The 20,634-nt window shown below is 41.5% G+C and overlaps 1 protein-coding gene across 2 annotated transcripts in view; it reads left to right on the top strand.

The window, feature by feature from the left end:
* GALNT10 (polypeptide N-acetylgalactosaminyltransferase 10) overlaps positions 1–20,634 on the top strand; it is a 118,059-nt gene that overhangs the window by 78,999 nt on the left and 18,426 nt on the right. For both annotated transcript variants that reach the window (XM_030571774.1, XM_030571775.1), the window contains exons 5-7: positions 10,778–10,963; positions 13,861–14,044; positions 14,917–15,034. In XM_030571774.1, the coding sequence (XP_030427634.1) occupies positions 10,778–10,963; positions 13,861–14,044; positions 14,917–15,034 (488 nt within the window). The remainder of the gene's footprint in view (positions 1–10,777; positions 10,964–13,860; positions 14,045–14,916; positions 15,035–20,634) is intronic.

Genomic DNA, 20,634 nt, shown 5'->3' with positions numbered 1-20,634 from the left:
GTGGTGTTTGCAGTCACATATCAAATGTTTGACAGTATTTTTTTTTCTCACGCCAGATTGGTGGTCTTTCCATTTGCCAATTATTTTCCTAGTCTCTGACAATGGAGCACAAGCCAACATGGTTTTGCTTTGTTTACGTCGCATTGGTGGATATTAATTATGTTAGCACAGTTAGAGGAACAGGGATTATTAGATTGTGCTCTTCCCTAATTTCAGGCTCTGATACAGCTGTAGAGCAAAACCATTGCAGGTCCACAGTGGCTATCTCATATCTTGTAGGTTTCATTCCTCTTTAACTACACTACTTGGTCACTTAGAAATTTAAAATAAAGCATTTAGACCATTCACCAGCTCACAGCAGCTTCAAGAAAGGTTAAAATTTGCAATTAAACGTCATCAGACTTGTTTTAAGGTTAGTAATAAAAATGAGGTCAGGTATCCTAGGTGAGGGTCTGAATGGATTTCTTCCTTTCACTAACATTTGCACTGTTCGAGATCGTCCATTTCTGTATCATCCTCTTGTACATTGCACCTTTTTTGTACAAGATCAAAAATTCTTTTGGGTAAGGTGTTCGTTTTTAACCAATAGGGATGGTAAGAGCAAACAGTTAAATCCGTAAGGATTGTTTTGCAGCAAACATCTGCATCATTGGGGTTTTGAATTCCAAAGAGCTCTGACATTTAAGAGCCACATTTTCTTTATACTTTCAATCTGTTTATTAGTCTGAGGGTGAAGTGCTGAATGCTTCAGCCATTGGCAGATCTTAGTTGATGTGAATTTTTTCTGGTCGTGGACTTTATATTTACGTCTTAAACGTCAGTGTGTTCAGTCACAGTACATTACTGTTACAATGGTGAGTTAAAATCAACGTAACTTGCAAAGTTCCAGTGTATACTGTCGCATACCACCATATAGCTCTGCCACAGCACCTCATTCCTTACTTCCACCCTATGCTCCTGGTTTGTTCCTGGGCCTGTCTACTAAACGTGTGACTGTTCTGCAACATGGACAAAATATTCTGAAGTGTTTTCCGACACACTTGATACTGGCTCAAGACTTCATTTTAACAAGTGCAGAAATTGGTTGCTGATGCAGAGTAAGCAGGGGTGACCTTTTCAGATCTGGTCTAGCTTGATTATCTTTTTCCTCGTAACCCAACAGAGGAAGGTGTTGAGGGTTTTGAAGATTAGCCAGCACTGAGTTTAGTGTATGCGTTGCATCTGTCAGTTCCTGGTCCTCATAAGTGTTGACACTTTGGTATTTTTGATGCATTAAAATGTAGCTTCATGTGTTTAAGGTGTTTAGCCATTGGAAGGGTGATATCATTGAATGGGAGCTTGTGTTTCCCTTAGACAGCCGGCTGATCAAGAACAGCTATTTGAAAAAGCTTGAGGGTTTGTAGCACATAATCACTAAATTGAGGGATCCAGCTGATGCAAATAGTGCCTTTTCTGTCCATTGTCACTGCTATAGGAATACTGAATTAAATATTTAATAGCCTGTATGCTATACTCTTCAACTGCAGCATAAAAAACTGTGCTGTGTAGCCTGAAAACAGGGTTCGTTTTTTTTTATGGCAACAGAAAACTCGCTGAAAGATGTTAAAAGCAATCAACAAGGAAATGAGACTGCAAGCCATCTAAGAACATGTCTTTAGAATAAGTGTAGTGAGAGGAAGAGGAGAAGCTGTCTTTATCTTGATAAAAAGTGGAAATAAACGCTCAAACTACTAAGCATCTGTTTTGTGAACTTAGTTTTCAGATAAGTTGATATATAGCAGGAGGAAATGCATGGTTTTACTACTGAACTTGTGTAAACCCCTCCTCCACACACACATGACTCAAGTAGGTTCCCTCTGAAAGAAAGGAGAAAACATCCTGGGAATACACTCCCCTCCCCTTCCTTTACTAACAGGACTTTTCACAGTGAGATTGAGATGGCAGCAGGGTAAAGTGTTATGCTAAGGGGTAGACATGGTTATGTCATGCAAGTGGGAATATTTTGAACTGCAAGCTTTGTGCCTGTCTAATAGACTTTTCCTGTGTGTAGATGCATTTATATACTAGGTTGGGGTCGGCAGCCTTCAGCATGTGGCCCATCAGGATAATCCGCTGGTGGGCTGCGAGGCATTTTGTTTACATTGACCGTCCTCAGGCACAGCCCCCCGCAGCTCCCAGTGGCCGCAGTTCGCTGTTCCCGGTTACTGTGGGGTGGGGTAGATCATTAACCCATGGCAGCCACTGCTGAGCTGGGGCCATCTCCTACCTGCAGGCAGGTTCCTTGAGAGGATCCAGTGAGTGAGGGGGAAGGGAGGAGGAGGAGCGAGCAATGGGGGCGGGGCCTTGGGAGAAACAGGCGGAGCAGGTGGGAGCTGGGGCCTTGGGGGAAGAAGTGGGGCGGGAGCGAGGCCTCGAGGGTCCAGTTACCAGCAATTAGAAAGTTGGCAACCCGAGCCAGCACTCCCAATTTCCTGCCACGTATTAGCAGTGTGTCGTCTAGGAATGTAAATCCTGTGGAGGACTGGGGTTTTCATAAATGCATTTTTTGTAGTGGAATCCCTTTCATGGAGCAATGGTAATTTCCCTTTTCAGGGCCTTTCTGATTTTTGAAACAGATCTGGCATGGAAGATTAAAAGAAAATGGGCGAAAGGCTGTCATTAGCTTACTGGTGTCGCTGCTACTATTGAAAGTGTTGTGTGGTTATTAAATCGATTTATTATCCTCCCACCAAGTGAACAGAGGATGGAAAACATTGCAATAAAATTAAAACTAGTGTAAGTGCTGCCTGTTTACATAAAAGCACATTTTCCTGTTTAAAAGGATTACTCATCTTTCCCAAAACAGGGTAGAGGAGTCAGTTTCAATGATGAAGTGCTTTCTGTCTCAGGGAGCCCTGACTTGCAGAGGTGATTGATTCAGGAAGGAATGTAATTCATTCTTAAATTGTTAAATAGCACGTTAGGACTAAATAGCTAAGTAAAAGATGAATGGAGTCATTTGTAATTTTAAACAAGAGTGTGTGTGGGAGGGGAGGGAAAGAATGACAGGGGTGGGTGTAATTTGAAAACAAATGTAAGGCAAACTGTTACCTTAGGGGGTTTGGGCACTTAAAAGGTGGCCAAGGTAACCTCTGGAAAAAATACAGCTGAGCTTGCTTTCTGTACCAGTTACTTAAAAGGGAATTATATCCCTGGTACACTGTAGTGAAGGTTTTAACCACAAATTGGGAACCTTTTCTGTTCTGTTACCTCAGTTGTGTCCTTGATGCTCTTCAGCTGCATGAGGAAGCAATTTTCTGAATTTTCAAAGTGGAATATTTGTGGTGGGTTTGAATTGGTTTAAAAGGGTGGACCGTTCTTTGTACATGTATGTGCGAGCATGTACTAAAATCATGCACTCCATGCTTTCTATTGGGTGAACCTTGAAGCTCAAATTTGATGAACTAAAACTGATTTTAAACTAAGATCTCTCATTTTCAGTATCAGAAGTATCTTCCCCCTTATTCCAATCCCCACACAGAAAGCTACAACATAACTAATACCTTAACTACTCATACAAGGTTTCAGACCAGATCTGACTCAAGATCAAGATTATTGTAAATGTCAGTCCCATGTTTCCTGTCAAATGGAGCAGATATGCAGTGCAAAGGAATGTCAGTGTTGCAGGTGTGCCTGAACTTTGTCCCAACTAAAATGCTTCCAGAAGGCCCAGTCTTGATCATTTCAGCTTTGTATCCTCGTCTGAGAGGATGTTTTCCTGACTAGACTTCAGTGTCTATGGCAACTCCTAAGTGCGCTCGGTTTGGGGTTTTTTTTTAAAATTGATAGGTTGAGCACAAATGAACAAATTCATCACCTTTCCGTGGTGGAAGCCATTAGAGATTTAACTTTAACAGCTCACAGCTTGAGCAATGACAAATTATTCAGGGCACTTAACTCTCTTCCTTCAAAGGACAAAAACAGCAAGTTTGGTGATTCCTTGTCTATGGCAGTCTTAGAATTCCAAATATTCAGGAATCCCTGAAAAAAAATTCTGGCCTTGCCTCCCCCTTCTCCATTGGGAGTCTTTTTAACTGTCCTCTGAGATTTTGTTCTGTTCTGAGTCTTCTCTGAAAGAGTCTGCTGTCTCCCAGTCAGTGCTGATTGAAGAGAACTACCTACTGAGTCACCAGCTCCACTTTCTAAAGTGCCTGCCTCTTCCTTCAAATACCCTAAGCACTTGCTAGGCCTGACACTAGTTTAAGAGGACTTAAAATAGTTGCACCCTAAGATGATGTGACTGCAGGTCACTCTAAAAACAGGGTGTGCATGTTCTGTGTGGTGGGAGGAGACATGAGTAAATGGACATCAGACAGGCAACTGGCTAACTTATTGTCGCTGCTATGTGTTCACACTATTTATTATTATTAGTCTCCAGCTCTCGGTGTGTGGTGGGATGAGGTATAAAGAACAGGCTAGGCATTTTCTACTGCTATGAGCTGTGTTATTACAGTGGTCTGCTCCTGTCTGTAAAGTTGATTTAACCTGATCTGCATGAGTTAAAATGAATAAAGTCCTTTTGTAGCCCCAAGCAGTCCTTGTGAGGAGGAATAGCTTTCCTAACTTAAAGAATATCTGGCAGAATTGTATTTTAACCCACATCATAAGGCTAAGGATTGTTGGCTGTCTCTTTCAGCTGCTTTTATAGGAAACCAACTTGTTCTGAAAACCCCGTCATACCACAATAAGCTGTAAAATCAATTGGTGGATTTACACAGGTGTCACTGAGGGCATAACTTGGCCTGGATGGTGTTGATGCATGAGATGGAAAGAATCCAAATCAACTGTGGAAGAGAGAGTTTGAGCAATTACTGGTTTAAAAATATATATATTTTTACTGGCAGACTGAGCAAATTGTATATCAAGTTATAAAACTGAGATCCAATGAATCTGAAACCTATAATGCCATTTGTAAGAGTCACTTTTTTAGGACAGAAATAATTCACATTGCCATGGATTCTAGTATGCTTTGTTTTTTTTAAAGCAATAAAAATAGTAATCCCAAAACTTCACTACTTTTCTCTGCACTCCATGTATGTTAAGTTCATGGATTCTTTTTCTGAAGAGTGGTGGCATTTCTGAGTAGTGAAATTCTCCCTCCTCCTAATAGCTTTGGGCCACTTGACTGAGGAAAGAAACAATAGCCTATATGTAAACTCAGGAATCCTTTTTATCCTGGAGAGGCTTTTCAGTATTGCAAGCAGTCAGCAACTTCATGTTACTTGGAAGCAGTTCATATGCTTAGATACTTTGTACACAGGGAAGAGATGGGATGAGGAGTCCACAAAAATTTGAGCCAAGAAAAGATATTAATCAGACAGCATTTTATTAGTGATAATTTAAAGCAACAATTTTATCAGAGCTGCTCCTCCTTAGATCTTTATTTACAACTCAAAATAAAGAAAGCAAAAGATTTTAAGTAGTTCTGAATAGTAATGTTAATATATTAATTATATATTAGTCTGCCAGCAAGCTTCCAATTTTATTTTTAATCCATATATAATCTTATTATTTATGCAGCTAAATTACATTCCATATAATGTGTTGTCTCTGGAATTCATCTGTTTACCTTTCATTAAAGTAAATTGCCCTTGTAATAAAAATGGCTCCATGTCGAGATGTCATAATATATTTTTAAACACTATATTTGTAGCAATTTGTATGATAACCTCAAACAAACAAGTTAGATATTCTTTTAAAAACAAAAATATAAAGTATTGTCATAATTTGGTAGAAGTTGGTTGTCTTATTCTAAATTTTCGTATCTGAGCATCGTGTGGTCCAACAAGTAGAGCAAAGGAGAGCATGCCCAGGCTCTTTCCTTATTCCCTTCTCTATTTTTGCCCTCTTTCGCTTTAGAAAAACACAATTTTTATTGCAGGGTTGCTCATGAGTGTTGTCGTTAACCCGACAACACTTTTTTTGGTAGGGGAAAACACATCCATAGGCATAATAAACCCTCACTAGTTTACATGTCAATAAACCACAGTCCTACGCTTGCAATAAAATGTTATGCTGATGTCTGAAGTTTCCTGTGGCTGTTGGAGATGGGGAGCTGTGAGTTGGGAAAGGGGAGAGTACTGCTTCTTGTTCCACCTCAGCAATACTGTGTGTGCTATTGTGCACTTTGACTTTCAGTGCCTCTCCCATCCATTAATGCAGTTTAGGGAGGTTCCTAGCATCGCAGCTCAGGGCAACTGCACCTGTATTCCTTCTCTGTGGTCCACTCTGACTTCCAGCTGCCATCTCTCTTGGGAAGGTATCTCACTTCCACTTGTCTGGGGTATTTCCAAGCTGCACAGTTCCCTGCCTATACTGAGAATTCTCCGGCAAGCCAGATTGGCTAAGCAGACCTGTTTCTCTTTCTCCTCAGAGGCTATAAACAGCATAATTGCCCACTGTTACACTTATTCTTAAGGTGAAAACATTACAAAGAAAACATTAAAAACAATAAAATAACCTATACAAATGCTAAAAAGCTTACCAGAGATCACCTCAACTCCAGCAAGAGTTCTGGCAGGTGATCAGTCCTTCCAAACCCGCAAAGGGGTTTTCTGAGATCAGCTGTTCATAACAGCTGTTAGCACAGAACAAGCATCCCCATGAATCTGTGAGTTGCTCCTTTATACTGTTTGGACCTCTGATCGGGTCCTCATGTACAGGTGATCAGCAGACACAGGTCCCCTCCTCAGGGGAGCTGAGTTCTTGCATAAATGGACAGGGTATGTTTGCATACACCTCCCCCTAGAGATTTCTTGAGTCCTTTTGAGCTCATAATGCCTCTTTCCTTCCCGGCTCCTGAGACATTACATACAATCCTTTAATAATACATAAACGGTTTGCATTTTTAATGGAATAAACTCCTAAGACACTTAAACTTCATTTAGTATAGTTTGTCCAGGAAATTGCCATCTCTGTCACATCTAATTTACAGTGCTTTGCCTGACAAAAGGTAGTTCAGGTTCTGGTACCAGCAGCTACGACCAACCCCACAGTAATGGGTAGCTTTAATGATGTTTAAAAAATGGAGAGAGAGCCTTCCTGAGTTGTCTGTTTCCGAGGGACTATTACAGCCAGTGAAGAAAAACACCTTTGTAATGAGCTGATAGCTCTAAGTTGCTGTTCTTTGTTTTGTTTTGTTTTTTCACTTTATTGTTCGATCGTGGGGAATGAGACACTTGTATGCCCAGTCACGTGCTGGGAGGACAATAAACACAACTGGAAGGTGTTTCAAACATGGTCTCCTGCAAGCCAGCTTTTCTTATGAATGCAGCCAAACAGCAGGACACTGTGGTGTTCTTCAAAGCCCACTTGTGTATCTCTCTCATTCAGATAATGCTACCCGTAATGTCACCTATTGGATTGCATCTTGGTTGCATATAGGAAAAGATAAATTTCACTGCTTAAATTATTTGATACAGAAGGAGTAAAGAGCTCGAGGCTCTGTATCCTGAGAACTAAATGGGGGGGTGAAGAACTTGACCCTTTGATGATACAGTGAGGGTGCAGTATGGGAATCTAGATGGATTAGAACAGCTGATGTCTTCTGGAAATTTGGCTACTCGTATATCCTTTCTCTTTCTTATCCTAGCAGAGTAACGTCACATAAAGTGTTCTTAATTCTTCACTGTTCATTTATTAGCTGTTGCTAATTATCCATCTCTCTTTGACATCATGTTTACTATAGAAACAAGTATCACATCTCCTATGGAGAAATATGCCTATGCTACATTCTTCAATTGTTCCATGCTTGCTGTAATTCCTAGTTCAGCTCCACCAAAGCGAGTGCTAGAATAGATTTGGCTGCCTTTAATGGATTCGTCTCTCAGCATCGTAGGTAATGTGATGTGGAAATGCTGGAAGCTGGTCTTCACTAGTGTGTCAGCAAGTGCCACAGCTGGTGAAACTGCACTGATTTGTAGAACAACTGTAAGACATGAAGAAAATGCTAGTGCATACAAGGCATTGGAATGCCAGTGGAAGATAAACAGCAGGCACAAATGCTTTAAGATGTTTGTTTTAGTCACCTGTGCCGCATCATAAATAATGAGACTGTATAAATACCTCTTAACATTTAAGATTCTATGAAATTTCAGCAGTTTTTCAAGACCCGCTAATGTATTGTGGAGGAAACTGATTTAGATGCAGTAATTACCATAGGGGCCGATTCTGAAAACACTGCAGTCCTATGAAGTCAATATTGGGAGGATCAGATGCATAGCTCCTGCTTTTCTCTTCATTACTGAGTTACATAGTAATAAAATAAATCAGCTGTTTTGATGATGATTATCTTACTCTGATTTTAGAGTCCTGGAATCAAGGTACAGTTTATACCTTGAACTTGGTTTTGGGTAACTCTTTTGGACATAGAGTGGGGAATTTTTTCTTTCCAATTATGGCAAGGAATGATACGGCTGCATTAAATGAGTGATGGTTGTGGGGTTTTTACTATTTTTTTAATTAACAGTCACTGCCTACACAATGCTGCATGAGGAATGAGTGTTAATATCTTATCTGGTCTCCCAGAGAGTTCCTTTTGGGAAAGATTTATCCATTCAATTAGAGAAAATTGATTCCTGGTTGCTGCAGAGGATCTGTTCAAAAGTTACTTGAAAAGGGTGAGGGAAGGGTATTAGCCTTAGCTAGAAAGCAATAATTAGTAAAGATTTTACTAAGCAGACCAACCTGTTTTTAATTTTTTTAATTATTTTAATTGCTCCAGCTGCACAGATATATCAGACACACACCAAAATGAGTTTGGTCTTATTAAAGCTGTTGGAGATTTAAAACTGGGCTCTGAAGAAAGAAAAATGTCAAGTTTGCACAAGGAATACTCTAAAAATATTTTAAGGGAATTCAAGAGCAGATTTTGGCTAGTTCTGAGTGACTGCAGCTGCTGGAGGCATCAAAGGTGAGATGCGAAGTATTTTGTAACTCCCAAGATTATCTCCACCTTTGACCCCCGCCCCCCCTGCAAAATAAAATCCAAGATACACAAAGGGAATAAATTTGCCTTCTGGGCACCAAATTGTAAGCAGTATAACTAGATTAAGATTGGGGCAGGGGGCGTAATCCTTGGCTAGCTGAGCTGATTCATCTGTGTAGGAACTTGTTGTGCCATTCCCCAGGACTGTTGGACAACTGTGTCCCCTCAACTCTCCAATTGAGGTGCCTTTTACATGCTTTGCTGTGAGAACAACTACTCCTGTTCTGTTTACATACACTCTAGCATGCAAAATCATTAATATAATTCAACTGGGACTGATTTTAGCCAGCCACTCCTGAATTATATTGCAGAATGACACCAGCAAATTCCCTGTCCCAGACTTGTCCCCAGAAATGTGCCCAGCTCTTTCCTTCTGTGCAGTACAAGCTCATAGAAAGTCCATTTCATCGATAGACATGATATGCACAGACTCTTATCTCAAATGGAGGTTCCAGACACTTCAGTCCAAACACACACTGGTTTAGATGAGACAATACAATAAGTTTATTAACTACAGAAAGCTATATTTTAAGTGATTATAAGTAATGAGGCATAAAAGAGAGAATTGGTTACAAAGAAATAAAAGGTAAAATGCAAACTAAAACCTAATTTAACAAGCTGAGTGAACTTAAAGCAAAAAGGTTTTCCTCACCACATGATCACAGCAGTCTGGCTGGATTCTTCAGCCGGGATCCCTCCCCCAACTCACTGATGCTCATTTTGTCTTTCAGACATTGTTTATGCTATGAGTAGAAGTGAGGGAGGAGAGGTGATTTTGTATCCTCTGTTCTCCCTTCTTATAGTATTTCTCTTCTTTGAGAATCATCTCCAGCTGGTGTTCAGGTGACTGCAAAGTTGTTTGCCAAGATGTAAATGTCTCACTCCCACCCCTCTTTCTGGCCAAAAGCCCAGAAATAGCCCACTTGGTTATATTGACACCTGCATCAGGTACTGGCTAACCTTTTGTTTCTGGAAAAGCTGATTTGGACTGGTTTTTCTGAACTCGGAGCATGTCTCAGCAATGTTATACAGTAGAATCTTAACTTTACGTATGACGTTGCTACATGCGTTTTACCAGGATGATGTTCAATAGATTGAGTTTTCAAATGGTATCTCACAAGGCACATTTTGTACAAAATGTATCCTAGTTTTGTGAAAGTAGTGAACATAGGGGCAGTGTATTCAGTAATGATCTCTAAACCTTTCCAGCTTGTAGAATCAACATCACTAGGTTGTGAGGGTGGGGGGGTGGTTTTTTTTTTTTGCTTGTATATATTTGTGTGAGAGTGGATGTGTTTTGAGTGCCTGAAGAAATTCAGGAAAAACTAATTCAGTAAATGTTGTATACCATTCTGAGAGTGCTCTTTTTGTGCTTTTGTGGCATAGTGAGTTACTTAATCCAGATCCAGTTCCTGAGAAAGCTTGGGCTCCTACTTTCATGAGCATCCTTGCTATTGGTCAATAGTTCCATTGTTATCCCAAGGTTCTGTTAATTAGCTTTTGCTTTGTTGTGTATTCTCTTGTCTCACAGCTTCTTTCTAGTCTTAATCTCCTCCATCCGTTTGTTCTCTTTCTGAGTTCATGGAAACTTCAGAGATCCAGATCCATGAGCAAACTTTGAACCCACAGTTCAAAGATGACTCATACTTCTTCCATCTTGCCTGGACACTCTTTCCTGTTAGTTAAGGGCTACTCAATACCGTGTTCAAAAGGAGTGATTGTTACCTTCTTTAACTTTACTCTTTTACCCAGAACACCTGAAGAAACGTTTGGAAGACTACATGGCCCAGTTCCCAAATGTCCGAATCCTGCGCACCAAGAAGAGAGAAGGGCTAATAAGAACTCGCATGCTGGGGGCCTCTGTGGCAATAGGAGATGTGATCACATTCTTGGATTCTCACTGCGAGGCCAATGTGAACTGGCTGCCACCTCTGCTAGGTAAGGAGGTTGTTTGAAGTGTTTCCCAACACTGATCTTCAGCCTGGTAAAAACCTGGTGACAGATGTCGGCATATGGTTTATTGTATGTTCAAGCTGCTGTCTTCTCATTCAAAAATGTCCAAAGGAGAAAATAAACGACTATTTGGAAAACTGACTTTCTAAAGAAAATCCTGGGAGAGCTGTCAGTGACCTGTAATCTTCAGTACAATGCATTTCTCTATGCAAGAGTCCTAAAACACAAAATTTCCCTCAAAACAGTTTTTTTTAATTAAAAGCAGAGAACTCTTGCATAATTAAAAGTTTGCTGGAAGAGGAAACCATTCATGTAATCATTTAGCAGCTCGTAAAGAGAAATTAGTTGTAGGACATAAAGCTAAGCTTGTAGTTTTCAAATAGCTCTTGACTGTTTCTATGGAAATATATTTAATCTGCAAGCATGTGGAAAGTCATTTTTTGTGGATAATATGAACTGCTGCTATGTACACCTAGAATGTGTGAGATCCTTTACAAAGTGGTCTTTAAAATAGTCTTTAACAGGATTGCAGTTTCATAAAATAAATTCATCTGCATGTATTTTATTAAATGAACAATGCTCTCTTTTTTCAAGGGAACTGGCTCTTTTTCCTGTGCATCTTAATTCTGACCTGCAGCACCCCACTCCCCTACTAATCTAATTCTGGACCTACTTTTAGATGAGAGACTACTTGTGCCTAACTGAAAGTTAGTTTTGTGCAATGCCCAGATACAAAGTGGGATGAGACCACTCAACCTGGGTGTTTTGCATGTGCCAGGATTTGGACTCGGGACACTTGTAGGACCAGAAGGACTGTGCTCACTAAACCAGCCACATGACTTCCAGTGGGCATCTAGGAGTATCCAGTTTACTTAAGGCTGCAGTGCAGTTTATGTAGCACAGGGGTCAGCAACCTTTCAGAAGTGGTGTGCCAAGTCTTCATTTATTCACTCTAATTTAAGGTTTCACGTGCCAATAATACATTTTAACCTTTTTAGAAGGTCTTTTTCTATGTCTAAACTATATGACTAAAGTATTGTGGTATGAAAAGTAAATAAGGTTTCAGAATGTTTAAGAACCTTATTTAAAATTAAATTAAAATGCAGAGCCCCCGGACTGGTGGCCAGGACTCAGGCAATGTGAGTGCCACTGAAAATCAGCTTGCATGCTGCCTTCGGCACCTGTGCCATAGCTTGCCTACCCCTGATGTAGCATCTTGAATCCTGAAGAATATCAGATTGCTCTACAAGCCTATTTCAAGTGACATATGTTCCATTGGAATGCAGCCACCTCTGGTGTGAAACTTGGCATCTGTCTAGCAAATAATGACAATACACACCAAGAGGTAAAGAAAAATGCAGTCACAAGCTGAAATAAAATGGTCTTCTGGATTCTCATAGAGCAATGCTGTTACTTTCACAGCCTGTCAATTTGTGTATCTGGTATTAATTCTGCATGGTGTAAAACATTTGCGACTTCCTGAGCCCCGGGGAATGGAAACAAAAGTAGTCCAAATGCCTTTTAAATGAGATCATGTACAGTATGCTTCAATTTAAAAACATAAAACATTTTTGTTCCAAATGTTCCTTGGAATCTAAAATATATTATCTGTCACTTTGGTTCTTAAAGTTAACTTTTAGTTAAAAAAATTTGTTGTTAAAATGAATATTGAAGAAGTTCCAGATGTCTAGGTTGGAACTAATCCCCTCTCAGTATTTTCAGCTGGAATTAAAGACTGAGGGGAGGCGCAGATGTACGTTTCTCGAGCCTGCCAAGATTAGTTATGCTATTAGTCTGAATCGCTTCCTGCCAGATTCTGGCACAACACTTCAAAGCTTATTGGGGTTAGGTGGCATAATGGGTTATTGCACTAGCTTTCAACCAATGCAGAAGGGGGTCACATCCAGGCCACTTGTTAAAATGAGTTTTGTGGACTCTGCAAAGTCCTTAGAACATGCAAGTCCGTCTGTTTCATCTGGCATTTTAAGTGGCAGGGAACCACTGAGAAGGGCGGGGAGATAGCTAGGTTTTTTGTTTCCATTTGGGATGTGTTCAGTTTCTCTCTCAAACCATAGGGTGGCTATTACTGGAGCGAGTGCCTAATTTTTCTATATCATGTAGATTTAACTTAGGATAAAGAATTGGTTGATGTCATAAATAGATATCACACCAGATAATGGTGTAACATGGAGCCTCTGTCCAAGAAAAGATTTAGGATATGTTTACTCTGCAGTCATGGGATGCAACTGCAGCTCATATAGATATACCTGGCTAGGTCAGGTAATGGTAGCAGTGCAGCTGCAATATGGACTGTACATGCTCACCCAGACCCTGGGTAATTACTTAATTGGCTAGCCCATGCTGACACCTGTGTTGCTGTATCTTCACTGCCACCTGTGCCCAAGCTGGCTAGATTAAAGCTAGCTCAGGTATGTCTACAAAAGCTGCAGTTTCATCCTATGATTGCAATGCAGACTTGCCCTTTTAGTTTGAGGGGAAGCAATAGTACAGGTCAGAACTGAGATGCACATTACGTGGAAAATAGAATTCTAACCTAATTCTGGCCCATGTAATTGGTTCCTCATGCTCATATATACTGAATCGACATGCAGTTTTTAAGGAAAAAATAAAAACAACAAAGCAGAAAAATCACCCGTTCTGTAATGAGACAGCTTCTCTAGATCTGAAAGCGTTTAGTGATGCATTAAAGTTGGACTTTGGTATTAGAATTATAACTAGTTGTATGGTGGTTGTTCTGTGGTGATGAGATAGTCGGCTCTTGTTTTAATATTGGCTTCATACCTGTGGATACTTTCCTTGTAACTACTGGTGAAAGGGACCACTAGCTACATGCTTGCTAACTTTTTCTTTGTGATCCTCAGACCGCATTGCTCGGAATCGCAAGACTATTGTGTGCCCAATGATTGACGTCATTGACCATGACCACTTTGGATATGAGACCCAAGCTGGAGATGCGATGCGAGGGGCATTTGACTGGGAGATGTATTACAAGCGGATCCCTATCCCTCCTGAATTACAGAAACCTGATCCTAGTGATCCCTTTGAGTAAGTTATTGAAATGCAGAGTGATAATAGATGGCTAACTAAAGGTGCCCTGTTACAAGGTTGTTTATGCCTTGTTGTACTGGGAGTCACAAGCTGGTGATAAGCCACACTCCGCTAGCAGCTATTTGTTTTGTTGGGTAATACGTTTCATTTAGACCAAGAACTCTGGACACATTTTGGAGACCTAGTCTCTGCAGAAGTTTAGTTAATGAAAATTGGAATGTCTAATATAGTCATCTGTTACCAAGATCCTTGGAACATAAGTTTGTGACATGACATTAGGGACACTAACAAATAGCTCATATGTCATTCTCAGGTAAAACCCTGTAGAATAATTAAACCAATTTTGATGATTGTTGTGGATTACAGAAACAATCATTTGGGATCAAACAGTTTTGTTGTGCTGTGCCTGCCAGCCGTAAAGGGCAATAGAATTGTGTCAAATTTCTGCATCAAAAAACTGAAGATCCACCTTTTGATTGCAAGCCCAGTAACTTAGCAATCATACTAAGAAACTTGATTTCCAGGCTCTTTCTTCCCAGGCTGGCAGGGCAAGGAGGACTGCATATGTAATATGTAGGGGGTCCCTCCAGAAGAGGGAATTCCTTGTGTCACTCAACAGTGAACCAAGTAGCCAATATGAGGAGTGGCGTTGACTGGTTCCGAAGGGAGCCCTGTCCAATCCTCCTGGGTTGCAAGGAGTGGGAAAGGGTTGTAAAGCAAGGGCAACTGGTGGATGCTCTGACAGAGGTGCAGAGGCACTAGGAGTGGGTGGTGAGAGAAATATTAATGGAATCTTGTTTTTCTTAATGTTCAGCTGGAATGCTGTATCTTGAATATGTTTGTAATACGGAGTCTGGTTTTTCCTTAAGGTCTCCTGTAATGGCTGGAGGATTGTTTGCAGTCGATAGAAAGTGGTTCTGGGAGCTGGGAGGGTATGATGCAGGTCTGGAGATATGGGGAGGAGAACAGTATGAAATATCTTTTAAGGTGAGCTATGTTCTCTGAAAATTACTTTTGCTTTGAAAAGATTTTGAAAACTAAGCAGTTCTCTGAGGCATGGAGCACAAGTTATCTCTTGTGTATATGTAACAAGACATTTGAAAGGTATGGGTGGCTGTAAGTAGTTAAAAGGGATAGCACTGTTGTGAATTAAACTGGCTAAGACACGGAAAACAAAGCAGTAGTGATAGTCAATTTGCAATGTGATAAAATATTGCCTGTGTGGTGCCACAGGATCCATTTTAGGACCAGTATTCAGTATAAGCGAGGTTTGTAGTTCCACCTATTAGTAAGGTTGCTTGACATTTCTCATTACAAGGTCCTGTTTTCAGTTGCTTATAACTCTTTCAAACTTTAACTGCTTGTGCTGGAATTCTCCATGCCAGAGTATCTTCCTTAGGATGATGCTTTCTGGAAAATTCCAGCCAAAATAGTTCAGTTGCGTTCAGGAACTAGGTTAGGGGAAAATACATTTTGCCCGTGTTTAAAACAGGTGTCTGGCACCAGTTTCTTTGAAAAGCTCTAGCGTCCCCATACTTTGGAACAGAACTTTAGGGATGTACTTTTTGGGTGGATTTTCACAAGGAAAACCAATTTGGCCAAGTTAGAAGCCTTTGAAAAATCACACATCTCAGACTTTTGGTCTTTAGCAGCTAAAATTTCCAAAGATTCCATCCTCACTGAGCATGCTCCATTCCCTCACTACTTCTAGTGCTGACCACACTGCATATGGACCATCTCCACAGAGCAGATGAGTGCTCCCTCAAGGCCAGGGCCACAGGAGCGAAGCTGGGCTTCTCCTGTAATGGTTGCTACCAGCCGCTGCAGGCCAAAATGGGGCTCTGCGCTGGAACTGAGAGCAGGGAGTCTGTCTCCTGTGCACTCAGTGGTACCGCCTGCTGAAGAATAAAGCCATCTATGTTGAAAGCAGAGGAGACGAAAGCTGAACTAGGGGAGGGAGGGAAGGAAGTAGATTGGGGCTGGAGGAGATCGGTGGGAGGGAAAGGACTGAGAGCTGGTGAGAGAAATGCAGGAGGAATGTGAGAACACTGAGATTGGACGAGGAGAAGTGTGGAGAATGGCACTGGCTGGACAAGGAGATTGGGAGATTGGAACTTGGAATCAGTGGGAGGATGAAAGGAAGGGGATCCTTCCAACTTTATCTGTAAAGGACACAGTTAGTCCTACAGACTGTCTCGTTTACTATCTAACCCAGGGTTCGGCAACGTTTGGCACATGGCCCACCAGGGTAAGCAGCCTGGCAGGCCAGGCCAGTTTGTTTACCTGCTGCATCCACAGGTTCGGCCGATCGCAGCTCCCACTGGCCGCGGTTCGCCGCTCTAGGCCAATGGGGGCTACTGGAAGGGCGGCCAGCACATCCCTTGTCCTGCGCCAATCCTGGATCTAACCTGATTCATCTCTAGAGTGGGCCCATCGTCTGCACTGAATGAAGCAAAGATCCTGTGGAAAAAGTAGTATGTGATCATGTAATTAGACTAACAGAATGCATAAACACAAGGAGGCTGAACTGAGATTGCACAGGCAACTGTAGTTCTGGCATTTCCTAACTCCTGGGTGCTTGACTTTGCAACCGCTGTGTGTGTGTGTAATATTGGATTGGAAAATACTGAACAGGAGTTTAGTAGGATTCTTAAGAGGGTTAGGCATATATATGGACAGTAAGAACATAGTTATATTGCAATTTTTTTACCTCTAAATAAATATAAACTGTCATGCTTCAGGGCACAAACTGAGATCTAATGTATATTAAGAAGACGTTTCTCCTTGCCATGAGTTTTCTTGCATTTCCTCTGAAATGCCCAACTGCTGCCAAAGGCCAGATTCTGGTCTAGATGGAGAACTGGTCCAATCCAGGATGGCAGTGCATGTTTCTGAGGCTCTGACAATGCTCATTTCATGTGAATGAGGCTATTTTTTATCTCAGTTGTGACTGTTAAACACGTAGACATTTGAGGATGACATAGGGAAATACTCTGTTGGCCATGCTTTAATGCTGTTGAGATACTTATATCTTTTATAATATTCCATTCTTCTGAAGCCATGGAAGTGTGTGAAAATTCTCACCTCTCACATTGATATGTTTTCTCCTTGCTGACATCTGCAGAACTCTGGCTTCATTTTGTTTTCTCACTGTAGAACTCATTAAAAATGTTGGCTCATTAGGCTCTGATGAATGAAGGCTTCTTTTCACAGAATGGGCACAGTATGGGCAGTGGCTATGCAGACATCTCCACACTTACTAGTTGGTGGTTTCAGTCCTGAATTAGAGAAGTCAGAGTTGAGTGGTTTAGTCTCTAACCAACCCGTTCTGACTGCTAAGAGCTAGACTGAGACCACTCTCATTACTCATAAGCCCCAAACATTTGGAAAAGTAAGTGGCTGATGATGATGGCTCACCTGGCTTGGGGAAGGTTCTGCTAATCACTGCTGATTGCCTGAGCCCAAGACACAGGTCTGTGTGGTGCATGAATTTGTTGAGCAAAAGTGGTGTCATTGCGACCGATGAGACTCCTGTTATCTGTGTTGCCATGAAATGATGCATCCTGAGAATCTGGAAGTGGCAGTGGATTTCATAAATAGAGGGAATGAATTTTTAAAGGTTAGTGAAAATGTATTTCTGTACAGAATGCCCCCTTACACCCTAGAGGGTATTCAACTCCATATCTGCGTTTAACTCAGTTGTGGTTTAATCTGCAATTTTCCTTTAACAGATTGCATTAGCATTTTGATTTTTATAGTCCTAGGTGCGACTGAAAGAAACTACCTGGCATCAGTATGGGTCCAGCAGACTGCAGCAATGACCATGAAACAATGCATAGTTCAGCTTAGGCAGCCAGAATCCCTACTTCAGTTCATATCTTCTTTGTTTCTTTCACCAAGTAGTTTCACAAATCTGCACGACTTTATGCTGTTTAAAGACCTATCAAAGTCTGTTCATCTGGCAGTTATCACACTATAAATGATATTGTCCTCTTATTGTTTGTTTACAAAAGGCTAAGTAATAAAGCCGTATTGGAGGTCTCTTGTCTTCTCTACTGGGGGGGGGGGGGGCGGGAAATCTCTCCTTGGAGATTCCATTACAGTTGGATCCATTTATCCCTTTCAGTGTTGTGCAATGAAATTGTGTAATATTGTAATTCTCTGCAGGAGAGGGCAGAGGCAGTATTCATCTTCTTTCTCTTGGTCCCCTTTTGAAAATGCTGGTTTCCAAGAACGATGACAGTGGCTATGCAGTCCCTTTGTTTGTCTCATGCTCCAGCAGACAGTCACACTGCTTGATCTACAGGAAACGAGACTACTTCATTCATCTGTTTGCTTATTCTCTCTGAAACGCAGTGTGTTTTATTTCAGTCCAGAGGGTAATTTATGAAGGGCTAAATTTACTCTAATTAATCTCAGCAAAGACCCTTTTCTTTCTTTGTGACAGAAAATGAAGTTTTAACTGAAAGACGCTCACTGTATTTCAGAAATTAAGATAAATTGATACATTCATCTGTGGCTCATTGATTTAATAATTGTGCTGGAATTACAAGAATAGAAGGTTTGTTCATAATAAGACATGCAGATAGAATTTTGAAGCTATGACATTTCTTGGCAAAAGGGACATGGTCAAATAATTAAGACCCTGATCTTAAAGCTAAGATATCTACCTTAGGATTATTTATTATTAGGGTCGGCAGAATATGCTTTTTATTTTTATAATTTCAACAGATTTGTTTATTTGTTGGGCTAGATAGCAGAGCAGGCCCATGGACACAGTGATAGTAGAATAAGGGAAAAGGGAGTGGAAACTGGTCTTTTTTGTGCTTGTTTGGTGAAAAAGACCACTGGTGGCTGGATTTTTCTTCTTAAATAGTGAAAAAAGCACAAATATTAAATAGCAGGAAGTAGTTGCCCCTCATTCCAGTCAGATCCCTGGTTGCAGTCAGAACATCACACACTGACTTCCTAGCTGGCCTCCTTTTCCTGTGACTTCCTCCATCCCTTAAAACAAACAGGAATTGCCACACACAGGCCAAGGAGCCATCTGTCTATCTCAATATTCAGTCTCCTGTAGGAACCAAGAGGAAAGTGTTCATTAAAAAATATATATATCTCCCTTCCTGTTTTCTGTTCTTTTTTCCTCCCCAGCCCATCACCAATGAGAGGAGTTTGTATCCTCGCACCAACTTGCATAATACAGTACCCACACCAGGTCAGCCATTCCCATTCTGGTGATCACAAGGATGAGGGCCCTAGAAATCTCTCTTCTGCTTCTCTTTGGTTAGTAAGGCTATGTCTACACTACCACTTTTGTCTGTATAACTTATGTCCCCATCAGGGATGGGAGAAAACCACACACCCGAGCAACGTAAGTTACGTGGCCAGAAGCGCTGATGTGGACAGCACTGTCGGTGGGAGAGCTCTCTCTCACCTGCATAGAGCAGCTACACAAGCGATTGAACAGCTGCATCTGCAACCTTGCTAGTGTAGATATGGCCCTACTCTAGTGCCCATGCTGTCGTGTCTCCTTACCTCACTCACAGATAGTGCCTCTTGTGTTTATTCTGGTGATCACAAATTGCTGCGCTTCTCTAAGCCCTCCTCCAGAAGCATCAAATATGGACACATTCCAGTTTCCACAGCACAACACAGGTTGCACGTTTTACAATAAGTCCAAATACTCCGCAGTTGCCATCTGCATGATTAGTGTCTGCTTCCCTCCTGCCACCCCGCCTCCTACGTTAGCGGCATGTTTCTGATTTACGTTTCACCGTTGGCCCCGCTGCAGGTGCTCAGCACAGGGCACAGCTGCAAAGGGGTTGCATCTGACAATGTTGCTAGTTTTATGGCTCAAATTAGCACTCATTGTTAGCCTTCCCTGCTTATTCTGAGCATGTATTCAGGCAACTCTCCAGCAGCTCACATGTTTGCCTACAGTGAAACAGGCCAGGCATTCTACTGCTTTCTCTTAATTCTGGAGGGGCTCGGCTTTGGATAAAGGGCAGCCTCTTTCCCTTCTCCCACTCCTTTGAAAGGCAGAGTCGATCTCTGTTTATCACCTAGCATTGCGGTCTCTGTTCATCCCTGGCTACCAAATGAAGCCTGGATCAGGCGGCAAACTAGTTTCCTACCAAACACCAGCAGAAAGGTGGAAAACACCCCAGAAGGGGATACTGGACAGGGCTGTTGTCAATGTGTCAGATACTCCAGATGAGGGGAAGGGGCCCCACCGATGATGACTGCTGCAGTAGGGAACGGCTCTGTGCAGTGTCACACATCATTCCAAATTTTTTTGCTATTTTAATCCCCCCTCTAGAGAAATAAGTTGCAGCTTTGGGGGTGGCTCATGCTCACAGTAAGTGGGGCTGAGATCTACTCATTTGCTCTTTCCTATTGCTTCCTTTGCTCTTACCTTCTTCCTCCTGTACAGAGAACTCCCTGATCTATCCAATGCCCCTTTTCCCTCCCACCTGCCTCAGAGACAGCAACCCACTCTCCCCTCCACCCACTTATCCCTTACGTTCCTATTTCCCTTGTAGGTAGTAGAAGGTTGGCTTTCTTTCCAAGGTCTGGCTGATCCCTTT

Source organism: Gopherus evgoodei, chromosome 8 (genome assembly GCF_007399415.2).
Source record: "Gopherus evgoodei ecotype Sinaloan lineage chromosome 8, rGopEvg1_v1.p, whole genome shotgun sequence".
In the NCBI taxonomy this organism is placed as follows: domain Eukaryota; kingdom Metazoa; phylum Chordata; order Testudines; family Testudinidae; genus Gopherus; species Gopherus evgoodei.
Note: the sequence above shows the minus strand (reverse complement) of the source record. Positions and strands in the feature narration are given on the sequence as shown.